At 39.0% G+C, this 22,922-nt stretch overlaps 3 protein-coding genes across 3 annotated transcripts in view; 2 read left to right on the top strand and 1 right to left on the bottom strand.

The window, feature by feature from the left end:
* LOC134815899 (cilia- and flagella-associated protein 53-like) overlaps nt 1-22,922 on the top strand; it is an 889,273-nt gene that overhangs the window by 716,535 nt on the left and 149,816 nt on the right. The window lies entirely within an intron of this gene.
* LOC134815906 (probable actin-related protein 2/3 complex subunit 2) lies at nt 763-11,832 on the top strand. Its single transcript, XM_063824510.1, has 8 exons — nt 763-768; nt 5,311-5,441; nt 5,692-5,821; nt 7,646-7,771; nt 8,330-8,476; nt 9,423-9,550; nt 11,240-11,402; nt 11,546-11,832. Exons 2-8 carry the CDS (start codon nt 5,317-5,319, stop codon nt 11,609-11,611), a joined length of 885 nt encoding a protein of 294 aa, XP_063680580.1. The 5' UTR covers nt 763-768; nt 5,311-5,316; the 3' UTR covers nt 11,612-11,832.
* LOC134815886 (EF-hand calcium-binding domain-containing protein 6-like) overlaps nt 16,516-22,922 on the bottom strand; it is a 32,522-nt gene continuing 26,115 nt past the window's right edge. Inside the window, exons 20-27 of the mRNA XM_063824476.1 lie at nt 20,437-20,526; nt 20,234-20,263; nt 19,604-19,708; nt 18,909-19,080; nt 18,637-18,803; nt 18,102-18,356; nt 17,141-17,850; nt 16,516-16,814 (exon numbers count right to left, since the gene is read on the bottom strand). Coding sequence (XP_063680546.1) covers nt 17,662-17,850; nt 18,102-18,356; nt 18,637-18,803; nt 18,909-19,080; nt 19,604-19,708; nt 20,234-20,263; nt 20,437-20,526 — 1,008 coding nt within the window. The 3' untranslated portion in view covers nt 16,516-16,814; nt 17,141-17,661. The remainder of the gene's footprint in view (nt 16,815-17,140; nt 17,851-18,101; nt 18,357-18,636; nt 18,804-18,908; nt 19,081-19,603; nt 19,709-20,233; nt 20,264-20,436; nt 20,527-22,922) is intronic.

The raw sequence follows: 22,922 nt of genomic DNA, 5'->3' as shown, positions 1-22,922 counted from the left end.
TTATTCTAACGGATACAAAGTAGCGCGCGCGCCGGTCTAGTCCATGAAAATGTATGAGTGAAATATAATAGTTTACATTTTATTTAATAAAATAGATATTACATAATAATACACATTTGTTTTGGCCATTTTATAATTTGTTTTGGCCATATATTTGACGGATGTCCGAGCGTGCTAAATCACTCTACAGTCGATCTTCGAGATTGTTCTAAAAGGGCTCCCGACAGTTGAAATCAACTTCAATCGATCAATTTTCGGACGCTGATTCCGAATCACCCCCCATGACATAGGGTTAAAATGCTCCCCTGACGAGATATTGGCGAAAAACTGTCTCGATCACGTGATATGACCATATAAGGAAGTTAGTCTAATTTCTCGTTAGGGTTAGGGTTTCAGCATATGCTTTTGTTATGGATTGGGTTAGGGTTAGGGTTGGAATCAGACTAGAGGGTTAGGGTTTCGAATAGTCTTTCAGGGCCAGCTAGAGAACGGGTTGAAAAAGTCACGTGACAGTCGAGTGTAGAGTGATTAATCATCATCCACGGATGTCACTCGTCTAAATTTCTTCGAAGTAGCGTGCGCCGCTTTCTTCTCGAAATGGCAAGTGCTACGAAGTAGCGCGCGCCGGGCCAGACCATTAACAGTGGTCAAGTTCACATAGCCATGAGTCTACGCGGTCGCGCGCTACTGCAAGCGAGAGGGCTCTGGTTAGAGCAAGTGGTCAAGCCATATATATATTATATGAACTCTTACACTTTACATTTATTGGGAATATACATGCATTCTGGAGTTTAGATTATCACATTTAATTGTTTTTGTCACCGCGGCAAATGCGCCCGAGCGTGCTAAATCACTCTACAGTCGATCTTCGAGATTGTTGTAAAAGGGCCCTCGACAGTTGATATATATTGCAATCGATGTATTTTCGGACGCTGATTCCGAATCACCCCCATGACATTTGTATCACGTGGTGACCCCCACGGTCGCTTCACTATACGCTTCGACGCTACAGGGGGAGCCGCGCACTTCGTGCGCGGCGGGTCATACAACGTATGACAACATGACATAGGGTTAAAATGCTCCCCTGACGAGATATTGGTGAAAAACTGTCTTGATCACGTAACATGACCGTATTGCTCTAACCAGAGCCCTCTCGCTTGCAGTAGCGCGCGACCGCCGAAGGTCTACTTGTGAAACAAGCGCGTCACGCAGTACGCGTATACACATGGCTATGTGAAATGACCGTATATATATAGCTTAAGGAAGTTAGTCTAATTTCTCGTTAGGGTTAGAGTTTCAGCATATGCTTTTGGTACAGATTTGGTTAGGGTTCGGTTTGGGATCAAATTAGAGGGTTAGGGTTTAAAATAGTCATTCAGCACCAGCTAGAGAACAGGTTGAAAAAGTCACGTGACAGTCGAGTGTAGAGTGATTAATCATCATCCAAATGCGCCACGTTTAATTGTCAATTCTTCGCAGCTCGATGAGGCCCAGTAGCGCATCTCACCGATCTAACGAAGCATTATTCATTATTGCGAGAAGCATTATTGGATGCGCGGGGCCGGCCCAGTAACGCATCGCGCTACAACATCACGCCAGCCACTTTTAAGTTGGCAATTTTTCTTTTTAATAATATTGGTTGTTGATATAATGTTGACCATTGTTAATGGTCTGGCCCAGCGCGCGCTACTTCGAAGAAATTTAGACGAGTAACATCTTGATTGACGATGTCAATCCGTCGAGATCGTTGCTCTGCGAAGCAGAGTAACGATCGAAGCAGAGCAACGATGTGAAGCAAGAATGCTAGTTTGCGCGGCGCGGCGAAGTCCTCCAAATAAAAGTAACATCCATCAAGATATAATGTATAACTATAAGCGGGATATAAATATTTATTTCATTTTATTTCAACTTACCTAACTTGCTAGTTTATTGCGCAATCTTCTCGTATTCAAGTTTCATGAACAGGAAGCTTGAATACGATAGGAAGCGCCGCGCACAGGGATTGGCGAGCCAGGTAACTTTGACAACTTTGCAGTTGAATTGTCTTGTATCGACCACAAATTCTCTGTTATTGGCCTTGCAGAAACAAACATTAATCCCTAAGATGGAACTCTATATCAGCTTAACGGATACTCCTCCTGTTATTGACCATTGTTAATGATCTGGCCCGGCGCGCGCTACTTCGTAGCTCTTGCCATCGTAGCTCTTGCCAACGTTTCAAGAAGAAAGCGGCGCGCGCTACTTCGAAGAAACTTAGACGAGTAACATCCGTCAACTCCTGTTACTAATCACGCTACTTTTGCCAAGAGAAAAACCAGTTGAAGGGTAAAAGGTCAAGAGTGTGTCTTTAACTACACGATTCCCTTAACTTAAACAGAATCACTGGCTTATCTCTCTGTAATGAACACATAGAATCACTGTTTGTATCTATCACTAGCTTGCAATATCCAACTGTCGTATGGGTTATATACCGTCCCCAACGCATCACTGTTCAAAATGTTCAACAAAGCGTATGAACGTATTCTCTCAAAACTGAATGGCAAAAAATTATATATTCTTGGTTGCTCTAACCAGAGCCCTCTCGCTTGCAGTAGCGCGCGACCGCCGGAAACAAGCGCGTCACGCAGTACGCGTAGGCACATGGCTATGTGAATATTCTTGGTGATTTTGATTGAAATAAATTTTCGTGCACATACAGAATGAATGGTTAATAATTTAATATATATGTAGACCAAGCTCTGTGCACGGGATGCTTCCTGGAAGAATCCAGTTCTTTTAGCGGGGCACCCTACCTAAAGCCAAATTGAGATATAATAATCATATTCCTAGGGAAATAATCAGAAATCGAATACCAATCAAATAATATGATATATAGGAGTAGTAACCATATTTATTATGCAAAATGCCCCAACCACAGTGTAAATTTATATAAAATTCAAATTCCATATCATCATTAAACCTCAATAGTCAATATAATAGCCCAAGCAAAATTAAATAACTTCTTATATACCTTACTGTCATACTACAAATTAATTGAACATTTGAAATCTGTTAACCAATTTCAATGTTAACATTTTGAACGACCCATCTCCATCAGAGGACAAATTCCAAGAAATAATATTCAACAACGGCTTCATACCAACCATATCAGTACCAACTCACCAAATGCCTGGCTGTTCCAGGAAGATTAGCCATGTTTTTTGTTTCATTTCGGATCTCTTCAAAGAGTATCCTGTTCTCTTCACTTTTATGCTTATTTCTCTCGGCTTTCCTTCTAAGTTTCCTTTGATCTTTTACTCAGAATCAAACCAGGGAGCATGGGGAACAAAGCTTATAGTCTTTTGAACCAAAGGCGCATGTTCATCGAGGACGCTACCAATACATTGGAAAATTGTTCACAAGATTCAACAAAGCCAATTCATAGTCAGAGGAACAAATCAATTAATCAATTGCCAAGTAATCACAATCCACAGTTTTAAGCTTTATAGTGTTGATTGTTTTAGGAGCTGTGAGGTTAGTTTGAAACTTCTTGGTGGCAAATATGATGGGGAAGTGATCACTTAGGGTGCAGTTTTTCAGGATTTCAATTGTAGACGTTTCAATCAAGTTACTCTGGTCAAAGAGCAGGTCAATAGTTCCTCCACTCATGTGGGTCGGATTTTCAATAAGTTGCTTGAAACCATAAGATGAGGTAGTCTGCAGTAGTTCAGTTGAGTTAACAGTAATTGACTCTGTGTGAATATTGAAGTCTCCTCCAATTTATTAACTTATTATACTTAGTATTTATTTTTGGTGACTGTATCACCCAGTACAGTTTTAACATTTGATAATTGTACAGTTTATTGACGACACATTGACCGAATGTTATTTTATATTCTAATTTATATACTAGACATTTTATTTATTTTCCAACAGACGACAACTTCCTGTTTTTTTTCCTTCTATATTAGTTACTCATATCTCTTGTACAGACTGTTCTACAAGGACATTGACAGATGATACTCATATTAGGCATTCATTATTGCATCTAAATTATTTCACTTGCATTAGGTTTAGAAATTTATTCTCTGGTTAACAGATTTCAAATGTTTAATTAATTTGTAGTATGACAGTATATAAGAAGTTATTTAATTTTGCTTGGGCTGTTGTGTTGACTGTTGGGGTTTAGTGGTGGTATGGAATTTGAATTTTATATAAATTTACACTATGAGGTTGGGGCATTTTGCATAGTAAATATGGTTACTACTCCTATATATCATATTATTTGATTGGTATTCGATTTCTGATTATTTCCCTAGGAATATGATTATTATATCTCAATTTGGCTTTAGGTAGGGTGCCCCGCTAAAAGAACTGGATTCTTCCAGGAAGCATCCCGTGCACAGAGCTTGGTCTACATATATATTAAATTATTAACCATTCATTCTGTATGTGCACGAAAATTTATTTCAATCAAAATTATTATATAGTCACTTTTCAGACTTTCAGAACCCAATAAGTCATCAAGTTCCACAAAGAACTTCTTTGAGACAGGGCCAGTTCGATAGATGCTTCACCGATATTATCGCGATAATTTTTTAAAATTTATTATCGCAATAAAAATGTGGGTGACGAAATCACTGATTATGTGCCGAGATCACGTATCCGCAAGATCTTAAAAGGGTCATAACTTGGTTAAATTGTAAACAACCAACTTCTAATTTTGGGAAAGCAATTCAATTATCAAACCAAATGTGTCCATGGAAACTTTGGAGTTCCTAGCTCAAAATGTTCTCACTTTATGGTGATAATAGTGAAAAAGAGGAATGGCGTGCCACACCCTATGTTATCGATGACATTTTATGAAATTTTCAGGAAATCTAAATTTGACCCATATCTATATTCTCTGGGTTTTTGAGCAATTCTGATACGAATTACGTGAGTTATTTAAGGGTTGCATGTGGGTAGTTACTTCTGGGTACTATACTAAACTGCCATATTCACAAAACATTATTTATTTTACATTTATATACATTATACATGCGTTGTTATACACTAGGTAGCTAGCTTTGCACTATGGAACTCAATTTCTCTGAAATTTTAGAGCTAACTGTCGAAAGTCCCTTTCAACTCTTTAAAATGGAAATAAGACAGTACTCAGTAGAAAACTTACTTTGAAGTGCATAGATTGCGCAGTATTGAGTAATGAGTATGTGTGCTTTAAGTGAGATGACACCTCCCAACACTCCTTACCCAAACGAAACCTTCTATTTCATTTTAGAGATTTATTTGATTTACTTATCAGCTCTCAATTAATCATAAACATGACTTAGGATCATGATACTGTTAGAAGAAAACAACAGAGTTATTTGCGAAACTCTAAAAGCAAAGTTTGCTGCTGCCAAGCCTGAAAGTGTAAATATAGCTGCAGTTGATTTTGATGGAGTACAATATCAAATAAGGTGAAATATGAATTTTAATTTCTTCGTTTTTACAAAAGTTTGTTATCATAAGACTCGATCATTCATATATTATTGGTAGGGGTAGCTTGTGCTAGTGTAATTTCTACACGATGGCTTTGTGTAAAATGGCTTACATAGGGGTCCAAATTTTGAATTATGTATCCATAATATGTGAATAATCCCTTGGCCTTGTATGTATAAGTTTAAGGAACATACGGTTACCACTCGTATTAATTGTTATTGTATTCAGTAATCCTCCCAACGATAAAGGAATTATACTTCTGAGTGCGAGAATGGGAATGTTTGAAGATCTGGTGGCACACGGAGTCCAAGATTTACTGCAAAGAGAATATGGTGATGCGCTTCAAGCCACACCTGAGGTAAACTTTTCAGTATAAAACTAAAAGCATTTTTGCTTTATTGAATCACCTGCCATAATGTGCTGACAGACATAATGTGCAGACATAATGTGCAGACATAATGTGCAGACATAATGTGCAGACATAATGTGCAGACATAATGTGCAGACATAATGTGCAGACATAATGTGCAGACATAATGTGCAGACATAATGTGCAGACATAATGTGCAGACATAATGTGCAGACATAATGTGCAGACATAATGTGCAGACATAATGTGCAGACATAAGGTGCAGACATAATGTGCAGACATAATGTGCAGACATAATGTGCAGACATAATGTGCAGACATAATGTGCAGACATAATGTGCAGACATAATGTGCAGACATAATGTGCAGACATAATGTGCAGACATAAGGTGCAGACATAAGGTGCAGACATAAGGTGCAGACATAATGTGCAGACATAATGTGCAGACATAATGTGCAGACATAATGTGCAGACATAATGTGCAGACATAATGTGCAGACATAATGTGCAGAGATAATGTGCAGACATAATGTGCAGACATAATGTGCAGACATAAGGTGCAGACATAAGGTGCAGACATAAGGTGCAGACATAAGGTGCAGACATAAGGTGCATACATAAGGTGCAGACATAATGTGCAGACATAAGGTGCAGACATAATGTGCAGACATAAGGTGCAGACATAATGTGCAGACATAAGGTGCAGACATAATGTGCAGACATAAGGTGCAGACATAATGTGCAGACATAAGGTGCAGACATAATGTGCAGACATAAGGTGCAGACATAATGTGCAGACATAAGGTGCAGACATAATGTGCAGACATAAGGTGCAGACATAATGTGCAGACATAAGGTGCAGACATATGGTGCAGACATAATGTGCAGACATAAGGTGCATACATAAGGTGCATACATAAGGTGCAGACATAATGTGCAGACATAAGGTGCAGACATAATGTGCAGACATAAGGTGCAGACATAATGTGCAGACATAATGTGCAGACATAATGTGCAGACATAATGTGCAGACATAATGTGCAGACATAATGTGCAGACATAATGTGCAGACATAAGGTGCAGACATAAGGTGCATACATAAGGTGCAGACATAATGTGCATACATAAGGTGCAGACATAAGGTGCAGACATAAGGTGCAGACATAAGGTGCAGACATAAGGTGCAGACATAAGGTGCAGACATAAGGTGCATACATAAGGTGCATACATAAGGTGCAGACATAATGTGCAGACATAATGTGCAGACATAATGTGCAGACTTAATGTGCAGACATAAGGTGCATACATAAGGTGCATACATAAGGTGCAGACATAATGTGCAGACATAAGGTGCAGACATAATGTGCAGACATAATGTGCAGACATAAGGTACAGACATAATGTGCAGACATAATGTGCAGACATAAGGTGCAGACATAATGTGCAGACATAATGTGCAGACATAAGGTACAGACATAATGTGCAGACATAATGTGCAGACATAATGTGCAGACATAAGGTGCAGACATAATGTGCAGACATAATGTGCAGACTTAATGTGCAGACATAATGTGCAGACATAATGTGCAGACATAATGTGCAGACATAATGTGCAGACTTAATGTGCAGACATAATGTGCAGACATAATGTGTTGCTGATGAGTTTTACTCCTTACCTTTCAGTTCTCTCTTTTTATCACAGCTCCCGAGTAGGTATGTTGAAATTGAATACAGTAGTGTAAAAATACCGAACAAGTAAGACTCATCAGATATGTATTTGTTAAATTATCGACAATGTTCCTATTATTTAGGAGAGCTACGATGTGACTCTAAAGTTTGATTTAGCGTCCCTTCCTGCGGATAGAGAAGCTTTGGCTCTGAAAGCATCCCTTCTTAAGCGTAACTGCTTTGCTTCTGTCTTTGAGAAATATTTCAAGGTAACCAATCACTTTCAAGGTAACCAATCACTATTCACTATGGCAATCACTATTTTCATATGCCTCCATTTCTATTATTGTATTACATAATACTAACAATATGGGCACTCAGCTCAGGGCTGACATATCAGTAATATTTTATTCAGTATCATACACGCTGATGATTGATTTATTTTTTATTTCGTGAAACTTAAAGTTTGTAATCTCAGCGTTCAATATTTTGTCTATTATATATACGTATAGAGGCAGTATATCGCCTCTATACGTAGTCAAGTGCTTTCAACTATACAGTTCTCTAACCGAACATTATGAGTAATTTTAGTAATTTGTATTGCGCGAACGATCTTCAATCGTGATTCGTGTACACTGAAAATCAAGTCTAAAAATCTATATTCTTCTACATAGTGCATAAGCAATCACCCTTAAACTTTCAAGATATGTTCTGAGGATCATTTAGAAGAGATAAGATATAAGATTACCCAGAAAATATTTTGAGATAGGCCTTAAAATCTTTAACGTGGTTTGATGACGATTTATCAAATTTAACTCCATGTCCAGATGCAAGAAGCAGAGACAGCGTCAGACAGGACAGCAGTGGTCCATTATCATGAAGAAGAGGCGGTTTACATCAGTGCACACCCCGACAGAGTAACTGTCATATTCTCTACCCTCTTTAAAGATCCTGATGATGTTGTCATCGGCAAGGTACTCACTTATTTTTAGTCTAACTTGAATCGACTAGTACAGTAAACCCTGATTTACCAGGAAAGGATACAACTACGGTAAATCAGGTTTTTCATTTACATCATTTTATTATTTATTTTGAGGGGTCGTTCACATATATTACATAATCAGCCGAGGGGGGAGGGGAGGGGGTTTTGGCTGTTGATTCCGTGATCAAAATTTTCATTTTTAACCTAGAATAACGCTTTGAACGCTTTGAGTAGGTTTGGCTGGGATCGCTTCAGCAGTAGGACGTCCTCCGCTGGGGTCTTTTTGTAAGTACCATTCCAAGAGTGAGTTGTTGTTAGTAGCAGTGTATCATTAGTAGGGGGCGTGTCGGGAATTTAGCCAGTAACGATTTTAACAAGCCCAAAGTAGAGATGGAATTTATTTCTTTGGGAAGATTCCACAGCTTTGTGTTGCCATAGAGTGCTGTGATTTGTTGTTCAGTGCCGGTACAGTAGCTTTTACAGTAGCTTTGAACCCATGATGCATTGGATCATTTTCTGGATGTGGGGACGTGGGGTACGGGTGTCCAAGAGCATTCGTGTGATAGAATGACCCCCCAAGTCCCTGACAGTTTCTGCTGGCTCAATTACTTCTCCTCTTGTAAGGCTGTAACTGAGCAGATCATTTGTAAATGGCAGATTTCGGAATGCCAATTCGACAAATTTGCTGTCAGGAGGGGGGTGGGTCTTGATTAAATTTAATTACAGTTAATTACGGAGGGGAGAGGGGGTGAGAATTGCCAAAAAATTGATAACGTATTAATATTTGAACGACCCTTAGCGGAAGGAGGGAAAAGAAATGGCTGCGGCAAATCGGGTGTGGTAAATCGGGTGTGGTAAATCGGGTGTGGTAAATCGGAATTATACTTTAATATTTTGATTAACTGGCAGATTTAATTCGGAAACGTATTTGTGATCAGGTATTCTTGCAAGAGTTCAAGGATGCAAGAAAAGCGCACCAACAGGCTCCACAAGTGCTGTTTTCATATGGGGAGCCTCCCGCGGAGCTAAATGGACAACCTGGTCTACTGAGAGGAGACAACATCGGGTACTTAACTTAAAGTCGTTTAATTTATTCAATTTGGCAAAGATTCTCGGAACAAAGTTACATACAGTTTGTTTTAAAATAAAATGATACCTTGGCTACGCGGCAGTCGGCAAGAAACTAAGCCAAGGTGTTATTTGTTATAATTTTCTCCGGTTTCTGAATGAAAGTATGTGTAATGTTTCCAACAGAGCTCGACCGGGATACCGGCCGGGATTTGGAGTTTTTGTCCCGGTCTGAGCCGGGATTACCGTTTTGGCCGGGATTTTTAAAACAGAATTTCTATCTTTTTAATCCAATTTAGCTTCAAATTCATATTTTATTACTTGACAAATGAAATGACTGTTAAGAATCGAACTAATCGAAATGAAAATCGAAACTCGAAGGATTGATTAGATTTCAGGCTCATCTTCATCCGAAGATATAACGATGTTGATATCAATGTCGTCAATGGAACCTTTATACGAAGGTTGCTTAAAATGTTACATTTCAACATAGAAATATCATGAAAATCCCGGTCCCGGCCGGGATTAAGCTGGTCCCGGCCGGGATTAAAAATTTGAAATATTAAATGTGTATTCTGGTACTGTACGACAATACTAAGAGCTCAGTTTCGATGTACCTTACTCGCCATGTTCACCAAAAGTTACCAGTTATGTACCTTACTTGCGACGCCATGATTTGATTTGATTTGAAACTTTTACAAAATAGCAAGTATACAAATGTACAGCAAATCGAACAAACATATAAAATGGGCCGAAATGTATAAATGCTTAAAAGCGTGGGTCAGTGAAACAAGTACAAAGGACAACTTTCAGAACAGGAGTTTTTGTCTCAATAACTTCACCACCACCTAGTAATAAAATAATGACCAAAAGTTACCAGTTACCAGTTTTGATGTACCTTACTCGCCATGTTCATTGTTCACCAAAAATTACTAGTTTGGATGAAAAATGGTAAATGATTGTTTTGGTGAATCGAGTTTCTAAATTGTAAAACCTGTATTACTTTAAATATAATGAAACACATGTTTAATTGTTTCTTTACATCCTCAAAATCTGAGTTAATAATCAAATATTGTTTTATAATTATAACACCACGTCAAAACTAAAATTAGAAGGCTAATAAACTTATCAAAAAATTGTGTAAAATGGTGAAAAATGGTGAAATGTTACAATTTGGAAACTCAATTCACCATAAAAATTAGTCACAATTTTTCGCCATTAGAAACTTCCCGCACTGCTCATCAAGGCGACTGGCGGTCCCGCAACTCTTGCGGGAAATTATCAGTGCTCAGTGTTCACGACTTTTCGGGGATATAATTCCGAAGAGAAGAATAAAGACAGTTAATTTTGACGAAGGCGTTTTGAAGGCTTCACCGTTTTTAATTCATCGCAACCCGTCTTTAAATTTTCTGGTAGAAGTGTAAGGTCAGTGTGTGAAATGTGCTTTATTACATCCGATCTATTTTGAGACCTGTCTTTAATTTTTCAATTTTGAAGCCTTGCCGTCTTTAAAAAACAAACTGAGTGTATATAATGTGAAATATAGTCATAGTTTAATAGCCTTCAGTCTATAATTGGGGAATAATTACAGTTGGTAATGTCAATAATTAAATAACCTGTAAACATTGTTTTTCTTAAAAGCTTTCCTATAATCTAAATAAAAGTTTGCTGATTTGTTTGCTTTCAGGTACGTGACATTTGTGTTGTTCCCTCGACACACAAGCCCAACAAATCGGGATAACACCATTAATCTGATCCACCAGTTCAGAACTTATCTACATTACCACATCAAGTGCAGCAAGGCTTTCCTCCACTCTCGTATGAGGAGCAAAACTTCCGAGTTCTTGAAGGTAATTTATTTAACTTCTTTTTGATCAATCCATAAAGATTCTGACTTTGCCTAGTATACGTGGAACCCCCCTCCCCCCTGGCCACCTCCGTATACGTTATTTTTAAACGATATGTTATTGATTTGTCATAATTATTATTTCAGGTTCTGAACCGCGCAAAGCCTGAGGCCATGACTGAGAAAAAATTTGGTGTTGGGAAAAAGTTTTAATTAATAATGGGTGAATTGTTCTTGCTATTTTTAGTTTCTGACTCGGACTGGCAGAATAAATAGAAACAGTCTTATGTTGAATTTCGTATTGTTATGTTACATCATGTTTTCATTATTTTGAGTACACTGAAAGTTCTGCTTACTAGCGTATACATCATAATGTGTTATTGTTCCTTTGTGTATAATATTTTTGTAAAATTAAAATACTTTTTAAATTGAAATGGGTGTTTGTTGTCACCATCTACATTTTCCATATTCTTCACCTGCATCTCCTTAAGTTAAAAGGGTAATTCAATGGTTAGATCACTCGTAGAGTCGATAGTTAACCTTCCAGTTCCTTATCTGATATCTGTATCCCGTCCCTGGGTTATGGGTGATGAAAGAGTAACTTAAAACCACTTAATGGCTTTGTGACAGTGGTAATATTTTGCGGGTCGTACTAAACAGGAGCACGCAATAGAATTCTTGATGAAGATGTCTCGCAAAATTCGCTTCCTAAAACTGGTTGCGCGCGCTATGCGCGCATTACACGACGTCACAAAATTCGCTTTGTCATTTGTACATTGTAGGTCTGTTGTATATCTTACTATATATGCTGTTACACCCGGGCATGCCCAGTTTCTCCAGTTCGACATTGAGTCGTTCTATCCTTCCATTAGGAGATATCCTCCCACCACAATTCCACGGCCTTTATAGGGACGATGGACTCGTGATGCTGATAGACAGCCCCAGAATGGTCAATGGAGCGGATTCGGAAGGATTTGTTTGCTACATTCCGGAGAGAGAGCTTGTGTCCCCACCATCCACATCTGTCGACTTCATCGACGTTACTTTCCAATCGGATGGCTCATTCCGCAAAGCAGAGAAGGTAACGAAATATGTACACCGCCAGTCAAATCACCCACCGTCCATCATCCGTAACATCCCGGAGATGATCGCTGACCGAATCAACAGCTTATCCTCCTGTAATGAGGTGTTCGACGACGCCAAGCCTTAAATTTAGTCTATGTAACAAGCGCCATGAGTTGGCACAGAATTTTTTGTCTCTGATTTTAACGGGTGATACTCGTAAAATATTTGTTCCAAATATCAGGATCGTCGACGAGTCCAACTCGGCGCGCGTCCTGGTAGGTTATAAACCTACAACTCTGATTTTGATAAATTTGGTACCAAAAGTTGCCTATAACTGTGAATAATGAAAATTCACCGTGTAGCACGATAACGTCGAGCTGTATAGTATGTGCTGTATAGTATGTGGGCCTCCTGTGCATTGCAAGAGTGTAAAAAGGACGAAAACAGGTGATTTATTGCTTAAAATCCATATAACTCCTAAAATATCGAATATTTTGAAATAATTTTACAGTATCGTAATAAATGTATATTAGTCAGACGCAACTTTTGGTACTAAAATTATAATATTTGAAGGACAAAATTTTCAAAATTTCACCAGGTTTTAAAAATTTGAAAATATTGTTCCTTTAAATCTTATGATGTTAATACCAAAAGTTTCGTCTAGATGAGCTGATTAAATTACGATGCCATAACAATTATTCCATAATAACCAAAACTGTGAAAGTTATAGGCCAAAAACTAAAAATTTGCACGGAAAAAAGCACGCGCGGCGAACAAGCGCCGTGCAGTATTTTTAGCGAAAATTGATACACGGTGGAATTATTTTATTCACATTTTTAGACAACTTTTGGTACCAAATTTATCGAAATCGGAGGGAAAAATTCTATGCCAACTCATGGCGCTTATTACTGATTACATAAACTAATACTACGAGGATGCATTGAAGTCAAGCGGCTATATGGACTCGTGCATGACCTACAACACCCAGGCAGGCGAGGCAAAACCACTACGTAATAGAAGGAGGAAACGCAGGGTCCTTTGGTTCAATCCTCCGTTCTCTGTCACTGTGGAGACCAATATGTTCCCTCGTGACAATCCACTACACAAGATCTTGAACCGGAACATACAGTGTAAAAGTCTCGTACAGCCATGTTATGTATGAAAAACTTGTCATACGTTGTATGACCCGCCGCGCACGAGTGCGCGGCTCCCCCTGTATCGTAGAAACTCTACAGTAGTGAAACGACCGTGGGGATCACGACGTGATACAAGAAAAGTTTTATTTTGGGCCTAATAAAAGTACACAGCTTTAACTTTGGTTGACGATGTCAACCCATCGAGATCGTTGCTCTGCGAAGCAGAGCAACGATCGACGATGCGAAGCAAGAATGCTAGTTCGCGTCGAAGCGGCGAAGTCCTCCAACTTTAACTTTGCGGATTTTTGTCCTCTAATTGGCTAAATTGTATATTACGTGGTGCAATTACATTATTGGAATGTTTGAATTGTGCAAATACAATGAACTTGCGCGCGCGGAGTTCAAATAAAAGCTGTGAAGATGCAATCACTTAATGCAGGCGCGTGATATATATTAATATAAATACATTAAAAGCCGCCCAGGAAACCTTACCGTTAGGGACCTAACTTCGGAAGTAAAAGGGATAGAAAGTTCAGGTTTTCAACAAAATGTCCGTCTCGTAAAACTAAAGTTAGCTCCCCAGGAGCCAAATTTGGGACAACCTAGATTTTGAATTACTTTGAATTACTTTACTGGGCCGCGCTCAGCCTGTCATTCCGCCAAATCTTTATGTTAATGAACATAATAGCCTGGGGTCCTCAGGTAATGAATTACTTTGCAAAGTAATGTCGTTGTCATGACTCCAGATTGTAATTCACGCGAGCGATCATGCGCATGCAGTGAACATGACGTCACGCGCGCTGACACACGCGCTATCGAAAAACAACCACCTCTAGTAACACGGCCAGCCGGTAAGCTTTTCTGGCCGCGCCTGCGTGAGACCTAATTCCTGCGTGAGACCTAATTTTTCCGTTCGACCTAGTTAAATCTTGGTGACAGTTATGAACATAAATATGACAGCCTGGGGTCCCCAGGTAAGGTTTGCTGGGTCTGATTGACTGAATTGTGTCACGTGCACAATAAAGTTAAGCGCGCGCGATCATGAGCTCGCTGTGAAGACGCGATGTCGCGTCGCGATCACCTCTAGCATAGTAACAAGCCGAGCCAGTAACTTTATAGCCATGATGCATGACCCCGCACCCGACGCTATCTATAACCCTAACCCTAAGCAATGGATGATGATTAATCACTCTACACTCGACTGTCACTGGTCACGTGACTTTTTAAACACGCTATTGGTGGCCTTGAGGCCTGAATGACTATTCCATATTCGAAATTCTAGTTGTAGGTTTACAACCTACCAGGACGCGCGCCGAGTTCAGAGTTGGACTCGTCGACGGTCCAACTCGGAACAGATATATTACGAGTATCACCTGTTAAAATTCTAGCCCTCTAATTTGATCCCAATCTCTCTCTAACGCATATGCTTTAGACCAACTTCCTTATATGGTCATATCACGTGATCGAGACAGTTTTTCGCCAATATCTCGCCAGGAGAGCATTTTTACCCTTTACCTGGGCACTGGGGACACCAAGCTATTGTATTACTATTAGGCGAAATGACTTGTCATACGTTGTATGACCCGCCGCGCACGAGTGCGTGGCTCCCCCTGTATCGTCGAATCTCTACAGTGAAGCGACAGTGGGGGTCACCACGTGATACAAGAAATGACAGGCTGAGCGCCGCCCAGTAATTTAACCCTATGTCATGGTGTGATTCGGCATCAGCGTCCGAAAATACATCGATTCAAGTTTGAGCGTGCTAAATCACTTTACAGTCGATCTTCGAGATTGTTACCGCGTCACGTCATGGGGGGTGATTCGGAATCAGCGTCCAAAAATACACCGTTTCGGATCACTGTCATACCCTCAGGGTTCACATAGCCATTTGTCTACGCGTACTGCGTGACGCGCTTGTTTCACAAGTAGAATCCTGTGCCGCCTTCGGCGGTCGCGCGCCACTGCAAGCGAGAGGGCTCTGGTTTGAGCAACCCGCAGGGCCGGCTGTCATTGTCATACCCGGCAGTGGCGTAACGAAGGGCCCCGCTGTGCAGGGGGCGCCAAATCGTCGTTTGAATGTGGGACAATTTCGAAAACTTAACTAAAGTACTAGCAAAACTGCGCGTTTTACTCTAGATACACACTTTTTTAGAGATTTTACCGGCGTATCCTCTAAAATCACCTAATTTGTTCAATTTTAGGGAGGGGCACCAAAAGGGGAGGGGCCGGCGCCAACAGGGGGGCGCCTTTTCGGCGGGGGGCGCCAACACATGTGCTAGCCATGTGTTAATTTATTACAGTGAAATTCCTCCTTCGCAAAGTTATTTCCGCAATTTTCTGGATTTATTAAATGTTGATGCGCGGCGCTGCATTGGTGAAATAAATCGTCAATTTTTACCATGCACAAATCCTACTCATTTATAAAAAAACATTGCATAGTATGTAAATATGTTGCACTTTTTTCCAGTCACACTTTTCACTCAAAAGAATTGATGGTACAACTACAAGTACATCGTAGGGAAAATTAATCGTGCGTGGTTTAACCGCGGCGAAATTCTTGTTATTTAAGGCGAGCGATTTCGCTCCCACTAAATCGCTATGAATTTTCGAATCACCCCCCATGACGTGACGTGACGTAGGGTAAAAATGCTTCCCTGGAGAGTTATGGGCAAAAACTGTTTTGGTCACGTAATATAATATAACAGGGTAGTTAACGGCTTACGAATCCCCCGGACAAGGGGAGGGGGTGGTCTCTGAAAATCCGGAAATTTTAGCAGAATTAACATTAACATTATATTTTGCCGGATTACACGATTATATTAGAAGCATGCAGTACTTATGTAGTGTTCACCCGATTGCCCCTTACAATAAGGTTTGACAGATACTGTATTTTGGTTTTCAATTATGCTAGTGATATAAATTCAGATAATATCTGAGTACTCTAACAGAACATCGGAAATCACACTCTTTAAAATGAAAATATTTTACAAAACCACCCCTTGAAAACACTCATATTTATTATTTACTAATCTATTACAAACTGAACAAAAAACTATAAAGCATTAAAAATTAAAACTCTAAAAGACTTTTAAATCATTATAAAACTGCTCACTTAATGTACAAGGTACTAAGTGGCATACATCGTAACATAACCGGGACTCTACTTCTACGGCGTAAGACTAAGACTATACGGCGGCGCCGTACAAACTAGGACTCTACGGCGTGAAAAAACAGAATTCTACAGCGGCAAATATTATTTTCCTATTTTCGATCAAAATAGATCTAATTCCAAATTAAATAAGGATGCCCGTGGTCACAGCGAGTGTTCTTTGAAAGTCAGTTTTTATCACATCAAGAAATATTTATCTTGACCTAAGATACAGCCGATGGAATGTAACACTGACGGGACACAGCCGATTTCAAAACGATACTGTACTATAGATATTACCGGGTCGTTAATATCATATAAACTTTCAAATGTAAACAATACTGATAGCGAGTGTATTTTACGCCGTAGAGTCTCACGCCGTAGAGTCCGGACCCTAAAATAACCCCAAACCCCTTCACGAAGAGGACAAAATAATACATCAGCGTCCATGAAGAGATTGGAAATTGGCCGAAATGCTGACGCTAATGTACCTTTTTCTTCACAATTAGCAACATTTTGCAGACGTAATATATGAACGGTCCTTATTCTATTTAACTTATTGTTTTTTATAAAGTTTTTTTACACACAAAGCTGATCACAGAAGCATGCTGTAATTCAAATCAGAGATCAATAAGTCTCTCTATAAGTATTTCCAACCGCGAATTCTCTTAATCTGACCTACCAAAAGTCAGCCATCACATTACATTTTGTAATTATCAATCTTGAAATATAATTATATTATTCAATCATAAGAAGCTTAATCTTTGTTGTTATTTCCGCATCGTGATTGATTTAATTGAGACTAAAAGGAATATATTTAGGTGATTACTGTCGTACAGGAACTTGTGGGCTGTTCCACTCGACATGAACCTTGATACATCTCATCTGCACAGCAAATTCGCTAAATTCTGATTCTAGTCCACAGTCGTCATCGATAAGAACGCTCTCAAAAAGTCGTTGTAATAAACTTTTCCGGCTGATTGCGAATCGTAAAAGTGAATGAGATCGCTAAAATCTGATTCTGATATGTCTACGTGGTTACTTCGCATTGCGCTTCTAAAATCTTGAGTTGAAATCCAACCTTTAGATCTGGTATCGTAACTCTGAAAAGAATCAAAATTATCGAACAAAGCCTGTAGTGTTTAACTTAATCGAGCAAGTTATAGAATTATTTCATACGTATCAAATTGATTGTGCTTTCTGTGGAGATAAAGCGCGCGCCAATAGATTATTGTTAAAGTTTTCAAGTTCATTTAGGAACAGTTTTGTGAAAAAATAAGAAGAAAAAACAATGACAGTGCTAGCAAACTGAACATTAAACTTCTACTCAGCCATAATCACATCTTAGACAGACCTTAAATTCCTTTCTGAGTTGTTTCCAGTTCCTCACAACATGAGAGGCAATGTTGGAGATGACGTATTCCGGAGGCTCAATTCCCGGGCCGGGTGTGAGGTCCCCGAGGTTGGTGGTAGATCTCCTTATACTCGCCTGACTGACCAGAGACCTGGACACGGACTGTGCTGAGTCAGGTCTGGAGTCTAGGCTGGTGCAGGATGCAGCTCGGGACAAGTTGTAACTAAAGTTACTGATTCGACCGGAACGGAGAGACTGAAAAAAAACTTGTTACCATTTTCTGATCCACATTGATTAACATACTACGCAGGGTATATATCGGGATACCAGTGGGGAGTTGAACTGATTGATTTTTAAACAAGCAATTAACCAATCAGTTTCCACTATTGACCGATCAAAACCCAGAATCTGTCACTTGTCAAATCAAAATTACCTTCTCTGAAAATGTAACGAAGACTTTTTAAAGGAATATTGTCAAGAATCAAAGTGAGTGTCTTCCAAATAAGAATTTATTAGAAAAAATCTCCAAGTCTACCATATGGGAGTTTCTGGAGCTATTTCTGGAGCTGACTCGGCCGAGAGCACTGAAACGTTTCAAGAAAGCAGAGTAGTTTATACTGTTGTCCCCGTGTACATCGTACTTTTTACAGAGCTTGTCCAAATCTCCAGAACTAAGCTGGATCCCTATCCGACTTAGACAATCTGCAGGAGGTAAACTATCACGTGGATGGGTTAAGAAACAACAAAATAAAACAACATTTTAGGTTCAACATTCACTTAACATAATATCTTTGCTTCGAATGTTACCTTTAAAGACAGCAGTTGGTACAGAAGTATGATTAGATGACTGAGATTTAAAGTATTTGTGGAGTTCCATCCAGTTGTCAGTGATTGCACCGTGTATGTTCTGTTCGACATGTTCAGCCGAAACAAAGGGAGCAGTCGAGAGGCGTTTTGGAGTAGTTAACAGGTTGGAACACTGAGATTTATTTAGTTATTGACAAGAAGGATTGTCCAAGTAGTGCTAAAGAGCTTCACATTTAAAAGTTTTGGCGAAAGTTATAATTTGATTACGGCAGTCATTTAATGCACATTATATAGAACCGGAGAAGTTCATTAAACAAAATGAACAGAGTTCAAGTGTAAACTCAAAGTTATTTCTTTTATATCTCCTTTTAAAAATTTTATCACATCTAGATTCTAGATGTGACACGGTGTTTGTTTTGTTGCAGCTGGTTTATATTCCACACGTTTTATAAGTTTTAAGTTCGTATTGGCTACGATTTCGTTAAACTGACTAACCGTTGTATATTTTTAGCTTAAATCTCGGTAGTTTTAGTTTAATTTTTAGCCTTACTCTGTTTTAAAACTAATTTGGGTGTCCTTTACAGCTCTTAAAAGCTTCTGTGAATCATTCAATTATCTCACTGTGTCAGTTGCTGTGTAAATTTAATTCTGATTCCAATTCTTACTCTAACAAACAAAAAATAAAATCAACTTACAGAAGAAGCGCGACGTATGCGACTGGGGGTGTTGAGGAGTCGAGAGCTGGGGGTTCTAGCTCCATTATGTGGCCCCAGCACTGCTTCCAACCAGGCTTTACTGTCCTGAGAGAGAAAAATAATGAGTGGTGATTACTGATCAAATGCATACTTAATCGAGTATTTAAAAGATAACCATAAAATGTGAGCAATTATTTGAGAAGTATTCAAAAACAGATCGTTGTGAAATGAACGGCACCAAAAGACATGTGAATCACAGAGAAAGAGAGAGAGAGAGAGAGAGAGAGAGAGAGAGAGAGAGAGAGAGAGAGAGAGAGAGAGAGAGAGAGAGAGAGAGAGAGAGAGAGAGAGAGAGAGAGAGAGAGAGAGAGAGAGAGAGAAAGAGAGAGGGAGAGAGAGAGAGAGAGAGAGAGAGAGAGAGAGAGAGAGAGAGAGAGAGAGAGAGAGAGAGAGAGAGAGAGAGAGAGAGAGAGAGAGAGAGAGAGAGAGAGAGAGAGAGAGAGAGAGAGAGAGAGAGAGAGAGAGAGAGAGTGAGAGAGAGAGAGGGCACAAAAATCAAAGTAACACATGCATAGTACCATCACCCTCAGACTATTCATTATCTCCATGCATTATCTCCATGCAACTCACCTTTTTCAGACGATCAATATCAATAGGGCACTGCAATTCCGTTAACAATTAGACAATAAAAAACTGTCAAATGTCAATAATTATGATTTGCAAAATTATAAATACTCGGTCAACAAGGAAAAATTGATTTTGTGGTATCAATATTCAATATATTATGTTGGCTGCTTATTCTACGTAATCAGTATAAAGTCTGTGTTACCAACCTCTTCAGTATCGATCACAGAGAAGTGATCCAAAAATTGCTTGTAATCCACACTTCCATCAGAAACATAAGGGAACTTTTTCGAGAAATACTGAAAATAACCGTATGATAAGTGATAACCTTGATAGTAAAGAATGATACTGAAAATATCTCAATTTGTAATGTGAAGAAGATAAAATTTTAATAAATCACTGAAAATGTCACAACGTGCCTACAGCAGAGTCGGCACTGACTTAATATTTATAGCTTCTGACAAATTTAGTGAGGGCACATCATTTAGTATGGGCAACTTAACTCAATATGTACAAGGACCATTGCATCTGTGAAAAAAACTCTAAACCAAAGTTTTATGTACCACGTTATTGTCTATGATATCAAGAACAATGATGAGAAAAATCATCCAGAGTCTTCATGGGAATTTTCTCAAAATAATCTTTTTAGCTGTTTCTAATAATCAGCTACTACTACTTAGGTATCATCGCTCAATAATCGGTTTGATATCGACGTTACATACTTTGATTTCCTGACTTAAAGCTGACTAAAGAAACCAGGGAATTAATTTTACTTTCCTAAAATTAAATCGTTGATTTTATTTCTATATCACTTTTTAAAAAACATTCCAGTATATTGTGCAGAAAGTTGGAGATTTAAATTTTGGAAGTATGTAGGGATCGAGATCTGATATCGATCGTAAATACTAAAAATACTCAGCACAATTGTAACTGCAGTTTTACAGAACTCTAAATGCTTAATGAATACATTTGCAGGTACCACCCGTATTCACACTCAGTATTGAGTTTAGTCATTTTCCAATACAAATTATGGCCTTTCTGGCTAATTAAGGCCATGTTAAAAGTCTTTGTATGGTTACAAATTTTGGCTAAATTCGCTTGCATTTTTTCAAAACGAGCCGTTTCCATGGATACGGGCACCCTGGGGGTCTCTAGATAATCTTTAGATGTCTGGAATCGTTCACCCTACCTATATTGTCAATAATAATCAACATTCAATAGTAACAATAGGGTGTTAGAGATTATAATGATACAAATTAGGCCATTTTTCAGTAAAAACAGTAAAAAATGACCCTCCCGCCCTTCGGGCCTATATAGTATATATGCGCACCAAAACAGCTGATCGGTCAATGAAATTTCAAATTAATTTGAAAATCTTCGACCTCGTTTTTTTGACGTTCAAGATTTTCAGAATCGAATACAAAATTTTAAAAGTTAATCTCAAAATGCTGTCCAGCTAATCTCTTCTAAATTATCCCTAGTACAGTTTTTTTCAACGGCCAGGTAGCGCAGTTGGTTAGAACGCCTGTCTTACAATCGTTAGGTTGCGAGTTCGAAACCCACTGACTGCCTGGTCGTGGGGTGAGCGTCGTCGACGTTCAGCTAAGGATCATGAGTGGTCTATGCAGCCCCCCGGTCTACTCAGCCGAATACTCGAGAAATCGGGTGTGAGGGTTAAATGAGGAGCTGCACATTGCAGCAAAGTCTCGGACGAAGAAAGTATGGTACACACTACCTTAACCGTCACTGGCCAAAAAGATCCTTCGGCTTCCTGTAATTGGCTGGTTGCACTTGTGTAACATTGTGGCTGTTGGAATACACCGAAGTAAAATAAGTGTCTAGATAAAAAAAAAAGAAAAGTATAGTACTAGTATAGTAGTACAGTAATTTATGGACATATTTGGTTTCGTACCTGCAAATCTCTAGATACCCATGAAACTAGGAGCATGATAGCGTCTTCGGATAGAGTGCTAAAGAACCGCAATTGGCATATTTGTATATGACTTACGAAGAAACATATGCCTTAAAGTGCTAACTTTTTCAGTTATTGGCGAAAAACTGATTTTCGGTTCCAGAAATCATGCAAAAATATGGGTATCTCGTATATTGGGCTATGAAGGTCTTAGAGATTTTTAAAAATTAATGCAAATTGGGCAGAATGGCTATGTTTATCAGGGACGTAGCCAGGATTTTTTTCCGAGTTGGGCTTCGAGCCGCCTCGCGAATAAAATCTATAATGATGAATTAATGCACTAGTCTCAATATTCAATTTATAAAAAGTCGGTTTAAACAATTTTGAGGGCAATATTATCCATTTATAGCAAGTGAGAACAGTCTGAAAATAAATACCTACACAGAGTTCACACTACTGAGTAACTGAAATACTTTTTATTTCGCAGTAACCATTTATGATTTTTTGAGGGGGGGGGGGGGGGGGGGGTTGAGTCGCAGACCCCTTGCCCCCCCCCCCCCCTTGGCTACGTGCCTGATGTTTATATACAACTTATGAAGCAACATGTACCCTAAAATGCTTACTTTTCGAGTTATCATAGAACGGGAGGCAAAAATGGCAAATTTAACCAATTTTGCTCTATTTTGTGCACATTTTCTCTAGTCCCCCCCCCCCTAACATACATATGCGGCTTACTTTAAGTCTATTTCGAAGTCTCTATGATATTTAGAAGCAAAGGGACAG

The sequence above is a fragment of the Bolinopsis microptera genome, chromosome 5 (assembly GCF_026151205.1).
Source record: "Bolinopsis microptera isolate Bmic1 chromosome 5, MBARI_Bmic_1.0, whole genome shotgun sequence".
NCBI lineage: Eukaryota > Metazoa > Ctenophora > Tentaculata > Lobata > Bolinopsidae > Bolinopsis > Bolinopsis microptera.
The sequence above is the reverse complement of the archived record's forward strand: the minus strand, read 5'-3'. Positions and strand labels throughout refer to the sequence as shown.

Bases quoted from the DNA above. Each gene is read 5' to 3' on its own strand.
- LOC134815906 (XM_063824510.1), top strand. From the start codon at position 5,317: ATGATACTGTTAGAAGAAAACAACAGAGTTATTTGCGAAACTCTAAAA. The intron at 7,772-8,329 runs GTAACCAATCAC...CTCCATGTCCAG, and splicing joins TCTTTGAGAAATATTTCAAG to ATGCAAGAAGCAGAGACAGC. The intron at 9,551-11,239 runs GTACTTAACTTA...GTTTGCTTTCAG, and splicing joins CTGAGAGGAGACAACATCGG to GTACGTGACATTTGTGTTGT.